Here is a 17471-nt window from a genome sequence, read left to right on the forward strand (position 1 = left end):
CTAAGTAAAAAGGGGCATAATTCATGAAAAATTGGTGTCAGAGTTATGCACCTTGTGTCACATGATGCGGGTGATAAGGTGGAACATCTAATTTAAGTTTGAATCAAATTCATTTAGTTATAACTGCGATATAGTGAAAATGCATCAAAATTAACCTTAAATTCTAAGTAAAAGGGGGCATAACTCATGAAAAAATTGGTGTCAGAGTTATGCATCTTGTGTCACATGATATGAGTGATAAGGTGGAACATCTATTTTAAGTTTGAATCAAATCCATTCAGTAATAACTGAGATGATTTCGTGACGTGACATGACGCGACAAAACTGACTCGTATATAGCCCCCCCCCCCACCTCTCCAACATGTTTGGTTGGGGTATAATTATTACTTTATATCAACGGGGTTTAATATTTGATATACATTTAATTATGATGCAGTATGGAAATGTCTTCATCAAAGCATTTGTTCTATTCCACTTTCCTTTAAAGATATTCTTGCTCATCCTAAACTGAAAATATTTCATCATTGCATATTGATTTAAATCTAGAAAATCCTCATTAGACATCTTTAACTTGGCTAAAAATATAAACTAACTGTGTATGCAACAATCACAATAACATGTCTATTTAGTAACAACCATTTGTTGGGAACAAACCTCCAGATTTTTAGTGGCATAACATATTCATACCATTTTTAGTTACACATTTATTAGTATATAGTATTTAAACCTCAAACACTACCTTTCATACTCACAAACATGCTTATTTTATTATTCCTTAGATAATATGCAGAAATTGTTTATATATTCAAATAAGCAATTTGGGTATGATATATCCTTAATGTTGTATAAATGGCATTCTTTTATTCAAAATAACACAAGGCAAGATAATTATGAATTTGTACATATAACTAAAAAAACACTTGCTTTTAACATCAAAAACAAACAACTCGAATCAATCATTTTGATTATGACAGATTTAATGTTTAAAAAATGGCAGCCATTTTGACGACGTCATAACTCCATCCAGTCGCAGAACTCAGACTGGCGACATGGCTTAAAATGAACTTCAGACAAAACGGAACAGTTTGGTATATGTCGCCATTAATCTTTTTTTCAATCGCATGGGACCCAAAATTTGGCTCTAAGCAAATACACTATTATAATAATGGTCAATCTAAGACAGAAAACATACAATAGAACAATAGAATGATCAATCTAAGATAGACAACATACAATAATTTCCTCCATTTATTTGCACATTAATTTTGTGTTATATCTTTTGCAAACAGTCTGTAATTAGTTTGCTGGATATACATGGTGAGTAAGCTTAGCTGCCTTAAAAATAAACTTTTATATTAACACAACCTTGGTCAGAATCATTGACAATTTCCTCGAGTGCTCCTGAAATGCCCATATCCTGCCATGCGTGGTAGACTCTCTTGGACATGGTCTCATCATGTAGCAGGAAAGCAGATTTTGCATTCTCTCTCTGTGTCAGATTTCGTGTGCTATCCTTGTTTACAGATACATCAGGGTATCCCTGAAGCTATACAAACAAAACTCATTTTCATGTTAACCTTGATCAACCAAATCTAAATTCTCACACACTTTGAACAGAAAAATTAACAACCTTAGTTCTTTAAAGTACGGGAGATACTTGAAATTTGGCCAAAAACTAATTTCAGAACATTTACTGAAGTTTCAAAATACCTTCAATTTAGCTTGCTCTTGTGGTACATGGTTTAATTCACCAATCTGTTCAAACACAGTTATCTGCCCTTTTCCAGGTGGTGGAGGAAAGCTCCTAAAAATGCTTGCACTTGTCATGTCAAAACCTGTAGTGACAAAACATATCACTGCACAACATTCTTTAATATTATAATTAAGGTGGAACTGATGGGTGCTCCCTGACATGGCTTTAAGGATGTAGGATCGTTTTTTTTTCTAACATTAAGAATTTTTTTCATACCCTGTGAGCTTGAGGAACATTAGTTTCTAAGACAAATAACAGAAGAAAAAGCACAGGTCACCAAACTGGTTTTAATGTTATAGGGCATTTTCTACACCCACTGTTTAAGTATATCTGAAATTTTGTAAATTGAAAAAATGGCAGTACTTTATAAAACATCATATCCAACTCAATGTTATAGGTATTTGAGGTCTTACTGGTTACTATCAATACAAGGTGATATCAGTAAATAATAGTGATATGCAAAAATGTAACTAACAAATCTCTTTCATTTTTACATGCTAACATAATTAACCTACCCACTATATTTTCCAATAAAATAAACATATTTAAATCTACCAAAAACAAGAGGGCCATGATGGCCCTATATAATATCGCTCAACAGAGTTGATCTGGTCTACTGACCTAGTTTTTGACCCCACATGACCAAATTTCAAATTTGACACAGAGATCATAAAGACAAACTCTGACCAAGTTTCATAAAGATAGGGTCACAACTGTGACCTCTAGTGTTAACAAGTTTTTCCTTTGATTTGAACTGGTGACCTAGTTTTTGACCCCACATGAGCCAGATTCATACTTGATCTAGGGATCATCAAGACAAACATTCTGACCACTTCTCAGGAGTTTCAAACTTAAATTGTTGGCTCTTTAGTGTTTACAAGATTTTCCTTTTATCTGGCCTACTGGCCTAGTTTTTGACCCCACATGACCAAGTTTCAAACTTGACCTAGAGATCACAGAGACAAACATTCTGACTAAAATTCATAAAGATTGGGTCACAACTGTGGCCTCTAGAGTGTTCACAAGCTTTCCCCTTGATTTGACCTGGTGACCTAGTTTAGTTCACAAGCTTTTCCTATGATCTGGCCTACTGACCTAGTTTTTCACCCAGCACGACCCAGTTTAAATCCTGACCTAGAGATCATTAAGACAAGCATTCTGACCAAGTTTCATAAAGATTGGGTCACAACTGTGGTCTCTATAGTGTTCACAACCTTTTCCTTTGATTTGGCCTACTGACCTAGTTTTTGACCCCACATGACCCAGTTTCAAACTTGACCTAGAAATCATCAAGACAAACATTCTAATTCTCATGAGTTTCAAACTTAAATTGTGGTCTCTATAGAGTAAAGAAGATTTTTTGACCCAACATGACCAAGTTTAAAAATTGACATAGAAATCATCAAGGCAAACATTCTGACCAAGTTTCATAAAGATTGAGTCACAACTGTGGCCTCTAGAGTGATCACAAGCTTTTCCTTTGATTTGACCAGGTGACCTAGGTTTTGATCCCACATGACCTAGATTCAATGGTGCTAGCCATAGTATTTCTGATTTTAGTTTTATGCCTATTGACTGTGCTTATGATAAAATGGACAGGCTGCTGAAGGAAACTTTTTGGATGCACAAATTCGGTACTGTATATCCACAGGGCCTCAATGCAAAGACTATATATAATATACAGTAACTCATTTGACATTGTATTATTTCGTCCCCTTAATGCAAAAATGTACCATGAGCATATGAATAAAGAAGGCACTTGGTACCTTTTTGCATTAAGGGGGCGAAAATTTTGCTCCAAAAAATTATTTGAGCTATCAAATGCATATGTTACAAGCAATATGAAGAAGTCCTGTGCCAAATTTCATTGATCTACATGTAGCTTCAATATTTTTCAAGCAGTCTAAAAAAGTTATTTTTGGTCTATATAATTAACCATATGACTCCCGGGGCGTGGCCATATTTGATCCTAGGGAAATAATTTGGACAATCTTGGTAGATGACCACTAGATGATGGATGCTACATACCAAATATCAAAGTCCTAGGCCCTGTGGTTTTGGACAAGAAGATTTTCAAAGTTTTTCCCTATATAAATCTATGTAAAATAAAAATAAATGAAGGGCCATAACTCACTCAAAAATTGTTGAACCAGTCTGATTTTCAGGGGGACACAACTAGGGTACCAATACATCATTCTGACAAAGTTTGGTCAAAATCGCCCCAGTAGTTTCTGAGGAGATGCGATAACGAGAAACTGTTAACGTATGGAAGGATGGACGGAAGGACGACGCACCATGGACGCAGAGTTATTTGAATAGCCCACCATCTGATGATGGTGGACTAAACACTGCTTAGTCGAAAAAGGGGCATAATTTTGAAAAAAAAAAAAAGTTGAGTAATGGGACCAGCTTAATGCATGTCAGATTGTGACAGTGAGCAAGTGTGTGAAGTTTCAATCCATTCTGGTTTAATCTGACCTTGACCTTTAACCTATTAACCTAACAAGAGATTACAGAGAGATCTTGGCGCCATCCCACTGAGCCATTTTTGAATGTTCCAAATTTCAAGGTCAAAATCAAGGTCAAATTTCATTTTGGTACAAAACAAAGTGTATGTGGTCCAAATTTGAAAGCTGTGGCTCGAGAAATGTGAAAGCAGGTCACTAGATCAATTTCAAGGTCAAAGTTCATTTTGGTAGACAGAACTATGCATGTGCTTCAAATTTGGAGGCTGTAGCTTGAGAAATGTGGAAGTACGTAAAAGGTAAAAATCAATGTCAAATTTCAATTCAGAACACAAAAATAAATATACATGCAGTCCAAATTTGGAGCCTGTAGCTTCAGAAATGTGAAAGTAGGTCACTAGGTCAATCTCAAGATCAAAGTTCATTTGGGTACACAAAACTATGCATGTGGTTCAAATTTGAAGGCTGTAGCTTGAGAAATGTGAAAGTAGGTCACTAGGTCAAAATCAAAGTCAAATTTTATTTTGGAACAAAAAACTATGCATGTGGTCTAAATTTGAAGCATGTACCTTCAAAAATGTGAAAGTAGGTCACTAGGTCAATAACAAGGTCAAAGATTTTTTTCGGTACACAAACCTATGCATGTGGTCCAAATTTGAAGACTGTAGCTACAGAAATGTGAAAGTAGGTCACTAGGTCAAGATCAAGGTCAACTCATGTCAAAGTTCATCTTGCCACTCAAAACTATACATGTGGTCCAAATTTGAATGATGTAAGTTATGGACATGAAGATTCTAAGTTTTTCCCTATGTAAGTCTATATGAACCATGTGACCCCTGGAGCGGGGCCATATTTGACCCTAGAGGGATAATTTGAACAAACTTGGTAGAGAACCACTAGATGATGCTACATTACAAAATATCAAAGCTATAGTCTTTGTGGTTTCGACAAGAAGATTTTCAAAGTTTCTCCCTATATAAGTCTATGTAAACCATGTGACCCCCAGGGCAGAGCCATATTTGACCCTAGGGGAATAATTTGAACAATCTTAGTAGAGGACCACTTGATGATTTCATATACAAAATATCAAAGCCCTAGGCCCTGTGGTTTTGGACAAGAGGTTTTTCAAAGTTTTTTCCTATATAAGTCTATACAAGAAACGCGGCAATGCCACAAAACCAGGTTTTCAACACTTTTCATAAGAATAAACAAGAGTGCCAGAACAATATACGCCCGTCACAGCAAATTTCTTTACTCTAGCACCTGTATTTGCAGATGTAATTTTAATTTTGTGGTTGTTTAGTAATCATTGTAATTCTTATGTTTTTCTAAGTCCACAAAAAAACTCCTTACCAGGTAGAGATACCTTAAAATACACCTAAAATTAGAAAGTAACAACTATGTTGTACCACAGAAAAGTGGTCTTGGTTTTTCCCTACGGTCAATTATAAAAAAGTTACAATATAAGTTATTTATAGTAACAACTAAGTTGTTACTATAAATAACTTATATTGTAATTTTGAACTAAGGGAAGTTAATCTTTAAAAAAAAAAAAAAAAAAAAAAAAAATTAAGTCCACACAGAAATCCTTACCAGGTAGAGATTGGTCAAAATACACCCCAAAATTGGATGTAACATGCATGTTGTACTACAGAAAAGTGGTCTCGATTTTTCCCTACATCTAGTAATGAAAAAGTTACAATATAAGCTATTTATAGTAACAACAAAGGGAAGTAATTCTAAAGAAGGTAACTGCGCAAGACACTTCGTCTCATGATGGTGTATAATTGTGCCAAGTTACATCAAAATCCCTCTATGCATGAAGACGATATGCTCCGGACAAAGTTTTCATTCTTGTATCCTTTGACCTCTAAGTGTGACCTTGACCTTAGACCTAGGGACCTGGTTCTTACGCATGACACTCCCTCTCATGATGGTGAACAATTGTGCCAACTTTCATCAAAATCCCTCCATGCATGTAGAAGATATGCTAACCCTAACCCTAACCTAACCCTAACCCTATTTTTAGTAACAATGACCTTGACATTGATCCCAGAAACGCCAAAATCAATCCCAAGCTACAACTTTATATAAGTTTTCTATACACCAAGTTTCATCAAGATAGCTCATTCCTAAGTTAAGTTATTGACCAGAAACCCTTTTTCTATATTAAGTAACAGTGACCTTGACCTTGGCCCCAGAAACCCAAAAATCAATCCCAGCCTTTGTCTTGATATAAGCTACATACATACCAAGTTTTATTCAAATATCTTTACGGAAACAAAAGTTATTGACCGGAAACATCAGTTTGACGCCGCCCGCCCGCCCGACCAACGACATACCCCAATCTAATAACTCGAAAACCTGGTTAATTAACCATGTGACCCCCGGGGTGGGGCCATATTTGACCCCAGGGAAATAATCTGAACAATCTTACCACTAGATTGTGCTTCATACCAAATATCAAAGCCCTAGGCCCTATGGTTTTGGACAAGAAGATCACAAACCGTTTAACTGTTCCTGGCCAATGTGACCTTGACCTCTGACCTAATGACCTCCAAATCAATAGGGGTCATCTGCTGGTCATGGCCAACCTAACTATCAATTTTCCTGACACTAGGCCCAAGCGTTCTTGAGTTATTGCCCGGAAACCATTTTACTGTTCCTGGTCACTGTGACCTTGACCTTTGACATACTGACCTCAAAATCAATAGGGGTCATCTGCTGGTCATGACCAATCTCCCTATCAACTTTTGTGACCCTAGGCCTAAGCGTTCTTGAGTTATCATCCGGAAAGCGTTTAACTGTTCAGGGTCACTGTGACCTTGACCTTTAACATACTGATCTCTAAATCAATAGGGGTCATCTGCTGGTCATGACCAACCTCCCTATCAACTTTCATGATCCTAGGCCCAAGGGTTCTTGAGTTATCATCCAGAAACCGTTTTACTATTCAGGGTCACTGTGACCTTGACCTTTGACATACAGATCTCAAAATCAATAGGGGTCATCTGCTGGTGATGACCAACCTCCCTATCAACTTTCATGATCCTAGGCCCAAGAGTTCTTGAGTTATCATCCGGAAACGGATTGGTCTACATTCCGACCGACCGACAGACAGACCAACCGACCAACCAACTTTTGCAAAACAATATACCCCTCCTTCTTTGAAGGGGGGCATAAAAAGCAAAATAGGGTTACGGAACCTGTGCAATGTAAGTCAGTTTATCACAGTGAATAAGTGTGTGAACTTTCAATCCATTCCAACAAGTTGTTACTGAGATACCAGCTTACATACAAAAATTTAAACAAAAACAGCTAAGTCGAAAAAAGGGGACGCGGATGCCAACACACAGGCATGTCCAATAGCTCTACTATTCTTTGAATAGTCGAGCTAAAAAGGGTTCCCATGACCACTTTACATCTCAACAGGTTACGTTTGATTGCAACTGAAACTTTCAAATGTCTACACAATTTATCCCCACAGTATCTACAATCTCTGGTAACTGTTAAATCTTCTAATTATAATTTCAGATATTCAAACATCCTGGAAACACCTCAAGTAAGGACAACAAGGTATGGCAAGAATTCATTCTGCTATGAGGCTGCCCGGGTGTGGAACAGTCTGCCAAATGACTTACGTACAACCGATCAGTACAAGGATTTTGCCCGACTGATCCGCACCTGGACAGGCCCAAAATGTAAATGTGCCATGTGTGAATAGTTAAACACCGCTTCATCTGTTGTCCGGCTTTGCATGTGCTTGCTTTTTCTTTCTTTAAAGATTTAGTTTACTGTGTATGTTTTTTGTTGCAATGTTCTTTGGCATTTGTTTTTATTGTTGCTTTTATGTACATGCCTAAGACTGCTTCCCCTGTTGCCAGTCAATGATGCCCTTTGTGCTTTTTTCTATTTGCCATGGAGAAGCCTATCTGTTGTCAGCTGGACGAGTACACAGGCTGGGCAGATTAGACATTCAAATGTCAGTAAGAGCCAAGTGATCTGGTTTGCAGTAGAGACAGTGTTCTGTTTGTTTGTTGATGTTTTAAACCTAGTTTGTTCATGTTTTAAATTTAGTCTTATATGTGCTTTAAACTTAGTCTTTTATGTGCTTCTTTTTATATGATCTAGAGGAAGGTGCTAAGGGCTACACCAACCGTAGTAAATATGCTACTGGCATTCGCTAAATCTTAAAATGCCTTTAAAAATTTCTTTTGCCTTTTACTTATCTTTTATATATAGCTGCTGCCAAATTAGCACCTTCTATTCAATAAACTCACTATTTAGTGTAATATATGTATGTCATTTCCCTTTTACTTATGTACTTATTTTTTACAGATTTGTGCTTATATGTGCTATGCATGAAAGTTTCTTTATAATCATATAACCATGCCATTCTTAACCACTGTCATTTAATATAGGAAGTGGCTATTCTTACGGTCCCGTAGGCTATTCTTATGGCTCTCCTGTAATATTAGTGAAAAGCCCGCAGGTGGTTATTCCTATGGCAGTTTTGTGTTTTTTGCACATCATACTGAATTCATTCAACTGATATAATTTCACCCAACTTCTTCACTTTTCCGATAAGGCAATCCAGAGAAGACAAAAAGGGGAAGTTATTTCCCTTGGTAGTGTAACGCATTTCATTACATTTTACTACTTCCATTTGTTACATAAACAAACAATTTTAATACAACAAATTTATCGTAAGTGTAAAATACTTATTTAACTGAAATTTGTCTTCTAAATAAATCGGAAAACAATTGTTGGTTGTACAGATATAGATGTAAATACATACCTTATTAATATTGAAACACTAAAAAATATTGACCAAGTGTTTTCAACTAAACCAGTTAGAGAATTAAAGATCTATGTTTCGTGTATTATATACAAATCTCTTACCACTCTAAACATGTTTATTGCCCTTTAATTTAGTTTTATACTTCACATTTGTCACGCATTAGGTTGACATGTTTGCATCAATTCAGACCTGACATTTTATTTGTAACACAGTGACCAAATGTGATTACATGTATGTACGTCATTTCCGAAATCGGTTGAAAATATATCAGTTGAATGACTTCAGTAAAATGTACTGTACTGTAGGGCTGGGTACCGCCTTGAAAAAAATACTGCGGTATACCACATTTTTTCCTAATTACCATGGTACCACCATTATTATCGTAAGACTTACAGCTATGGTAGTGGTCATAAAAATATTGAAAAACTCTCAGAAAGACTTACTTTATTATGAGCAACAACGAAGACTAGTTTTCTGACTAGAATAAAAGAAAAATACACTGGAATAATAACTTGACTAATGACTAATAAGATTAATGACCCTTAGAATTTTTTACCAGCGTGTATTTGTCGGAAGACGCCATATTGTCTCTAGGGAAGCACTGGGTCACATGTATATAGGTCGCACTTGTTTGAAGTTTGATTGGTGCACCCGTTTGATAAACAAGTTATGTTTACAAATAGCATGAAGGCTTCATCAAATTGTTTTCAAACAAAAAATAATAAATTTCGACTCAACTTTTTCCATACTATATATTTCTTTTTGAATACATGCAAATACATACCGGGAAATTTTAAACTACAATGTATCAGCATTTAAATAAGAAGTCAGGACTCGCCGAATTGACCAGAAAAGTGTGCCCATGACGTCATCCATCTATCATGTCTATAAGGAATAACTGGAGGTTTTCGAAGGTTTTGATTGGGTATCACGTGGTCGATCATGCATGTTCAATTGTACCATTGGGTGGTTATTTTTGGAAACTAATAATAGTAGCATGGGAATTCCAGAGATTTAAATCGGAAAATCATGCATGGTGTCATTTGCTGTTACGGTAGACTACATAGACAATGTAAATTAACAAGAGGGCCATGAAGGCCCTGTATCACTCACCTGACCTATTGACCTAAAGATCATCAATATTAACATTCTGACCAAGTTTCATAAAGATATGGTCATAAATGTGATCTCTAAAGTGTTAACTAGCTTTTCCTTTGATTTGACCCGGTGCCCTAGTTTTTAACCACACATGACCCAGATTCGAACTTCACCTAAAGATCATCAAAATTAACATTCTGACCAAGTTTCATGAAGATACAGTCATAAATGTGGCCTCTGGAGTGTTAACAAGCTTTTCCTTTGATTTGATTTTGTAACCTTGTTTTTGACCCTACCTGACCCAGATTTGAACTTGACCTACAGATCATCAAGATCAACATTCTGACCAAGATTCATTAAGATATGGTCATGAATGTGGCCTCTACAGTGTTAACTAGCTTTTCCTTTGATTTGACCTGGTGACCTAGTTTTTGATCCTACATGACCCAGATTCAACCTGGACCTTGAGACCATCAAGATTAACATTCTGACCAAAATTCATGAAGATACTATCATAAATGTGGCCTCTACAGTGTTAACAAGCTTTTCCTTTGATTTGACCAGGTGACCTAGTTTTTGACCCCAGATGACCCAATATCAATTTCATCCAAGATTTTATTGAGAGTAACACCCTGACCAAGTTTCATTAAGATTGGGCCAAAATTGTGACCTCTAGAGTGTTAACAAGCTTTTCCTTTGATTTGACCTGGTGACCTAGTTTTTGACCCCACATGACCCAATATCAAACTCGTCCAAGATTTTGTTGAGGGTAACATTCTGACCAAGTTTCATTAAGACTGGACCAAAATTGTGACCTCTAGAGTGTTAACAAGCCTTTCCTCTGATTTGACCTGGTGACCTAGTATTTGACCCCAGATGACCCAATATCGAACTCGTCCAAGATTTTATTGAGGGTAATATCTGACCAAGTTTCATTAAGATTGGGTAAAAATTGTGACCTCTAGAGTGTTAACAGTCAAACTGTTGACGACGGACGGACGACTGACGGACAGACGACGACGGACACAGGGCGATGGCAAAAGCTCACCTAATCCTTTGAGCACTTCGTGCTCAGGTGAGCTAAAAATAAACAGAAGTAGGGATAATGTTGATAAAATACCGGTATTCACCGATGGTACCGCGGTATCGTACCACGGGAAGATGGTACCACAGTTACCGGTAATACATCTCTACTGTACTGCCATAGGAATAACCACCTGCAGGCTTTCACTATTCTTACGGAAGAGCCGTAAGAATAGCCTGCGAGGCTATTCCTATCGGACTGTAAGAATAGACATTTCCTTTAATTTATGTTTGAATATGCCTAACATTTGCTTATCTTTCGTTTTAGCCGCTTTATATTTGTTATTTCTGTTTTCTTTGCTTGTTATACCAAAGTAGAAACTGGCAGGTACTCGAAAATGCAGCTCTCTGATTTGTCAGTTAGAACCCCTAATGTACTGTGATGTCATGATAAAGTTAAGACAGGCAATGAACCAAATCATGAAATGTGAACAAAGCTGGACAGAAAACTTGTTAAGCGGTCGGAAACTGGTTTAGTCGGGATACCACTTTCCTACTCCTAAACCTGTTAGTGGCATGAAATGATGAACAAAAGGCCTGTGTCAGGTCTTAGTTCAAGGTCTAATTCACATGAAAGAATAAAAGTAGATAAAACTGTAGAGAAACAAACAATTTCTGAGGTAAGACAGGGTTTTCGAAAACACCGGCTTTCTTCTTTGTGAAGAGCTCTTAGCCGGTTAATCTGGTTCCCTGTCCAATATTGGTTCCCATTCAAAATGGCTTTTTTTAAGTTCGCAGGGGACCAGTCTTAGCCGGTACGCCTAAAGTACGAAATGATCCGAAAAGCTCTTTTATATGCGAAAAGGATGCATTGTTTAAACAGGTTACAACAAACTAAATAGCTGTTCTTGATTAAATATCTTGTTGGTACTGTATATATTTTGGTTATTTGGTTAATCATGTATGCGTCGACCATAACCATCTAAGTCCGACCAGAAACCTGAACTACCTAATTCCACAGTCCCGTACTCAATACCACATGAACTCCTTCTTCCCCCGTACAATCAGACTATGGAATGGCCTTCCTCAATATGTACAGTCCAGCCCCAGCCTCAACATATTTGCTGAGCGACTGGCTACTGTACATCTGCAGTAACTTCCTTCACTATGTTTTTAACTTAGCACCTGTAGTAATTTTTATTCTTTGCACCTAATGAGTTTTCTCATTTTTAACACTGCCCAGACAAGCGCCTTCCAGTCATAATCGTTAATGATTGTTGGAAGAATCATGTAGATGTAAATCTTCTTCTAGAGTGGGCAGACCAATGCTTAGCGCATACCAACACTCGGCGTATATCACGTTACGCAGGCGCGTAGCTGCCTATACGCGAGTACGCGGCTGAATCCACATGATTCTGACAAAAAAAAAAAAAGTTTACACATACTGCAGAATACACCAACATTTATAGCGGACCAGTGGCACTAACAACCTAAACAAAGTCGTCTGCACAACAGTGACAGGAAAGTGTTTTGCAGTTTTGTTTTGTCTACATACGCCAGCATTTTCGCAGATAATTATATATTTTGAAGGTAAGTTTTAAAATAATTTTATGTCTTCATTGTCATGTCCCACTACTGTTCTTCGGAGAAACATTTGTACATGTTAAAATGTAATGTTTTTTTTGTGGGACGATGTGTTGTTTATAATAACTAAATATTTTTTCATTATTTTGAAGTGTAGAACTCTACAATTATTTCATACTTATATGCATCTCAAAGCTTAATTTGCAAATGGCAAAAAATCTAAATAATAATAATCTTTAAGGTGATAGGCTGTTTGAAAAAAAATCTACGGAAGCGCATAATGGTCTTAAATTATAATTTTAAAAAAAAGATATATAAATGGTCTTTATTTCGGTTGTATTTGGATAACTTCAACTAAGTCTTGTAATGTCAAGAAATATTAAGTATATACGTAATAATTTAAGTGAGGTAATTTTTATAACCTTACTGAAAGTCACAGACATTTATATCATCATACTATAAGTCATTTATTCACAATTTCAGGGACTTCTAGACATTGTGGTTTTGTACAAGTTTACTAACATGTCACAGAGTAGAATTGACAGTTTTTTTACTGTCCGGTCAGGAGAAACGCTATCTGACGAGTTAGAGGATCAGTCAACCGAGACTACGAAAGAAGATGAGCCAGATAAACTTTCGCGGATCTCTCACACGATGTATCCAGATGCGGCAAAGTTGTCGCGTACTTGCGACGACGCATTGAAGATGACAGTCCTAGAAAATAACAGAGAATGGGCAAAAACTTTCGAGTTCAAGTCAATGTAAGCAAAACAATATACAGGCCATTTCACTCATTTGTAAATAAATATCATGAACAATAGATAAGTATTAAAAATACTAAGATGATCATTTGTTTGTTTCAGATCAACGAGGTTTGCGATAAGTATGCTGGACATCTAAATCGCATGGCCGTTACATACGTCTATCAAATATGCAAACCGTATATGATGAAGCAGAATTATTCAACTGATGAATCTGATTCTCCCCAAATCCTTATTGTAACATGTCTATTGTATATGTAAACAGTCAAGCATAATTTCCTAGCTCAGATTTTTTCCATTTAAGTCCGCTAATTTTCATTAGTTGAGCGTCACTTAATTATAGTCATTTATGTAGCCTAAATAGACTATAATAATTCATAGGAAATCGGAAATGTACCTTCTGGCACCTGTAGGTGACCATGGACTCTGGTCAGTCCACGTCTGAAACGCACATTATGTACGTGACTCGCTAGTATTATCTCCCTTGTTTACGAATTGATGATCAGTGAAAAGCAGACTATATATGTGTTGTATGCAGGTTGATCTAAATCCATGGTGTAGGTAGGTTTATACGTCAACTAGAAAGATAATCTTATTCAATATTTTTAATAAGAAATTACGACAAAAAGCAAGATATAAGCTATTTTAAACATCTCTGTTGCCATGGTTACTTTAAACTTTAAGAAAAAAGGGTACCATGTAAAGTGCTTGGTATTTTGCTAATAATATTACCCAAATATTCCATGTCGGTCAGTAACAGAATGGCACTGAAGCTGTCGAAAACCCCTATTTTTATACATAGTTGTTTAAAAATGAGAGAAAATGCGTTACCACGGAAACACGAGCCCCGCGACATATACATTTTAAGCTTATATTAGAAAGCTAACGTGCATACTAGTAAAATTATCAATTAAGCAGACTTCTACGGATATCAATGAAACAAAAATACACTTAAAAGTGTTAAATATCCGTATTTTCCTTCTTCTTTCAATATGAAATACCTTAGGAGGGTCATGTTCTTCAAACCTGGATAAAAACTGAACTTGAAGGGACAGAGACAAACGACATTGAGATTGAAGCAGTTAAAACTTTATATTACACGAAATACAAAATAATGCAGCGTTTCAACTAATTTGAAATTACCCTTGTAACAAGGTAACCTACCTTCTTAATCTGTTTTATGGAGTATAACATTCTTTCTATGGGAATGGCTGTATGTTGATGTTGAAATAACTCGTAGCCCAACCCTTTTGTTTTTGTTGTGTGTTAAAAATGAATGTACTATTGTGTGTATCTTTGAAACAGACAGCAATAAAATATGATTAAACTAATATGCATAGTAGGTTAAAAGATGTTAATGCATTTGAAAAGTGGTGTAAAAATGCTACTTACATGTCAAGCATAGATCTGTCATGTGATTTTAGCAAAAAATTGCAAAGAAAATAAGGAAAATGGCTCTACAGAGCAAAGAAAACTGAGGATTATCTGCATCCGGCAATCTGCGACTACCTTTTTTTCCCCGCACCATTTTCCTGTTTAGTGTCTATATGCCTATAAGAAAAACATTTTTTCTCTGACATTGTGCCAGTTTCATTTCAATTGTACAAGCAACATAAATGCATGAAAAAAATACAGTTTCTAAGGTTTTATGGCATTTTTGGTAACATAAGACAACGTGCCAGATTTTGCCAAAAATAGCTGTCACGACATAATTTTCAAGCAGTTACCCTAACTGTAGTCTTGTTTTGCCCTGTTTCGTCGTTTTCTATCCGATCTACATACAAATTACACATTTAAACTGTTAGATGTGTTCATGTTTACCTCTAATTGCCAGAAATTAGTAATCTTAAGGCTATAGATATGCAGTTTTTGAAGAAAAAAAAAATACGCCCAAAACAGTTGTTGCAAATATCGCAAAGACTTTAAATTTACTATTCAAATGTATTTGATTATCTGAATAATATTTGCATATTTTACATATTCATAATCTGTAACTAAATATAGATTTCGGAGCATTCAGCTCCTCTTTTGTTATTATATCAATGGACATTGAATAAAAACTCCTCTTTTTGTATAAGGCTTCACTCTTTGTGTTATTTAAACTTTGTATAGAGGAGCCTGCTCCTCTTATTGTTTGCCTTGTTTGCCTTTGTTAAAGCCAGCATATAAAAGTAGTTATTTTCTCATTAAGAGAGTGGCAAGTAAGAAACAGGAAAGTGGTTATACTGTACTGGATTAAATCATGTTTGACATAGTTGGTAAATAATCTAAATGGAATATATATAAATTGTGCTTTAGAGTAATAAAATGAATATAAATTATGATGGTGTTTTTGTAATAATTTAAAGTGTATAAAAAGAGTTTCAAATAAATGTCGATATGTAATTGAAGGTAAAAAAATAAATAAATAAAATAAAGATGCCTTCACTACATTGAATGGCGCCAGAACTCGGGATAAAGAAAAATAAACGCATACAAGAAGTATAAATTTCAATAAAACAAAGGATTTTAAAAGTGAAAGTAAATATGGCAACAAAGGCAATGATAAGAACCAACAAAGGCTTGCGCACAAAGTACAGAAATGCATTCAAGACCGAGCTTGAAAGGCTCGGAGTTACTGGGAAGTGATATAAGTGAAGTGGATTTGTGTGAACTGACATCAAAAGTGAGTAGATATATAGATTTTCTCAGACTGTACTCCGAAAAATTAGATAAACAAAGAGATAACTTGTTGAAAATGATAGATGAAAGTGAAGAAGAATTCATTGAAGAAGTGTTAAATGATGATTTTTACTTGAGTGAAACAGATGAAAAAGTGTGTATTGGTTTGAACTATTTCAAGGATAACCCTAGAACATCAGGTAAAACAGAAAGCAAGCCTTCTGAAGTTTTCATGGATAAACAAATGTTCGAAATGCAAAATCAAATGAAAGAATTCATGTTAAGCCAACAGGCTCAGCAAAAAGAGTCTATAAAAAAGAAATTAAACGCGATACTGACAAAACGTCTGTAATGTTACCAAAGTCAGATCTTGTTTCATTTGCCGGATATAAAATGGCTCGAATTCTGGGATTCGTTTGAGTAGGTAGGCAATGAGAATGAAAAGATAGCCACCATAGGAGTCTTTGTCCTTAAACAATTGTTTCAAAATCTTTAAATGAAAGTGCACATTTGTCAGATGAGAAGTCCCAGAAAGATACAGAACAGGAATGTGTTGAGGAGTATGCTTTCATGTTTAGGGATGAAATTGTGATCATGCAAACGGCCAGAACAAATTCAGAAATAAAAACAGTGTGTGTGAAAAAGAGATAAGACTTCTGTTTGATTCGGAATCTCACAGGACGTACGTAACCAAGAAACTAGCAGGAGAGTTATGCCTTGAAAGAGGAGAAACACATAAGATTGAGATAAAACTGATGGCATTTGGAAGCAATAAACCTAAATTGATCAAAACACCACTAACAAAGTTACAGGTGAAACTTAAAAAACGGTTCCTATGTAACAGTTAATGCTAATATTGTACCGAATATAGCAGGAACTATGTACAGAAAACCTATGAAGGTTGTTACGTCTTCATATGAAAGCCTAGTGAGCACACTGCAGTTAGTAGATACCCAGCCAGTAAGTAGTGAATCAATTTCCGTAGATTTACTTATCGGAAACGATTACTACATAGATTTTGTATTAAGCCAGAAAATTGAAATACAACCAGGACTGTATTTCCTCGGGTCTAAGCTTGAATGGCTCCTAAGTAGTCGCACATTAAATTATGATGAGGAAAGGTGTAATACCAACATGCTCATATTGACTCAAGTATTTTCGTCGGTGGATAAGTGTTTACCCAGAAAGCCCGACTTGGAAGATTTCTGGAATGTAGAAAGTATAGGAATAACAGAGATACAAACAAGCACAAGTGATGAAAAGGCCAGTGATGCTTTCCAGAAAACGCTGATATTTCGAGATGGACGTTACCACATTAAATGGCC

At 35.9% G+C, this 17471-nt stretch overlaps 1 protein-coding gene across 3 annotated transcripts in view; it reads right to left on the reverse strand.

The window, feature by feature from the left end:
- Window positions 1–11961, reverse strand: part of LOC123531549 (aladin-like) — a 121248-nt gene extending 109287 nt beyond the window's left edge. For all 3 annotated transcript variants that reach the window (XM_053517496.1, XM_053517495.1, XM_053517494.1), the window contains exons 1-3: window positions 11811–11961; window positions 1711–1835; window positions 1366–1546 (exon numbers count right to left, since the gene is read on the reverse strand). In XM_053517496.1, coding sequence (XP_053373471.1) covers window positions 1366–1546; window positions 1711–1827 — 298 coding nt within the window. In that variant the 5' untranslated portion in view covers window positions 1828–1835; window positions 11811–11961. The remainder of the gene's footprint in view (window positions 1–1365; window positions 1547–1710; window positions 1836–11810) is intronic.
- Window positions 11962–17471: the final 5510 nt, after the last annotated feature.

This window comes from Mercenaria mercenaria, chromosome 11, assembly GCF_021730395.1.
Source record: "Mercenaria mercenaria strain notata chromosome 11, MADL_Memer_1, whole genome shotgun sequence".
Classification (NCBI taxonomy): domain Eukaryota; kingdom Metazoa; phylum Mollusca; class Bivalvia; order Venerida; family Veneridae; genus Mercenaria; species Mercenaria mercenaria.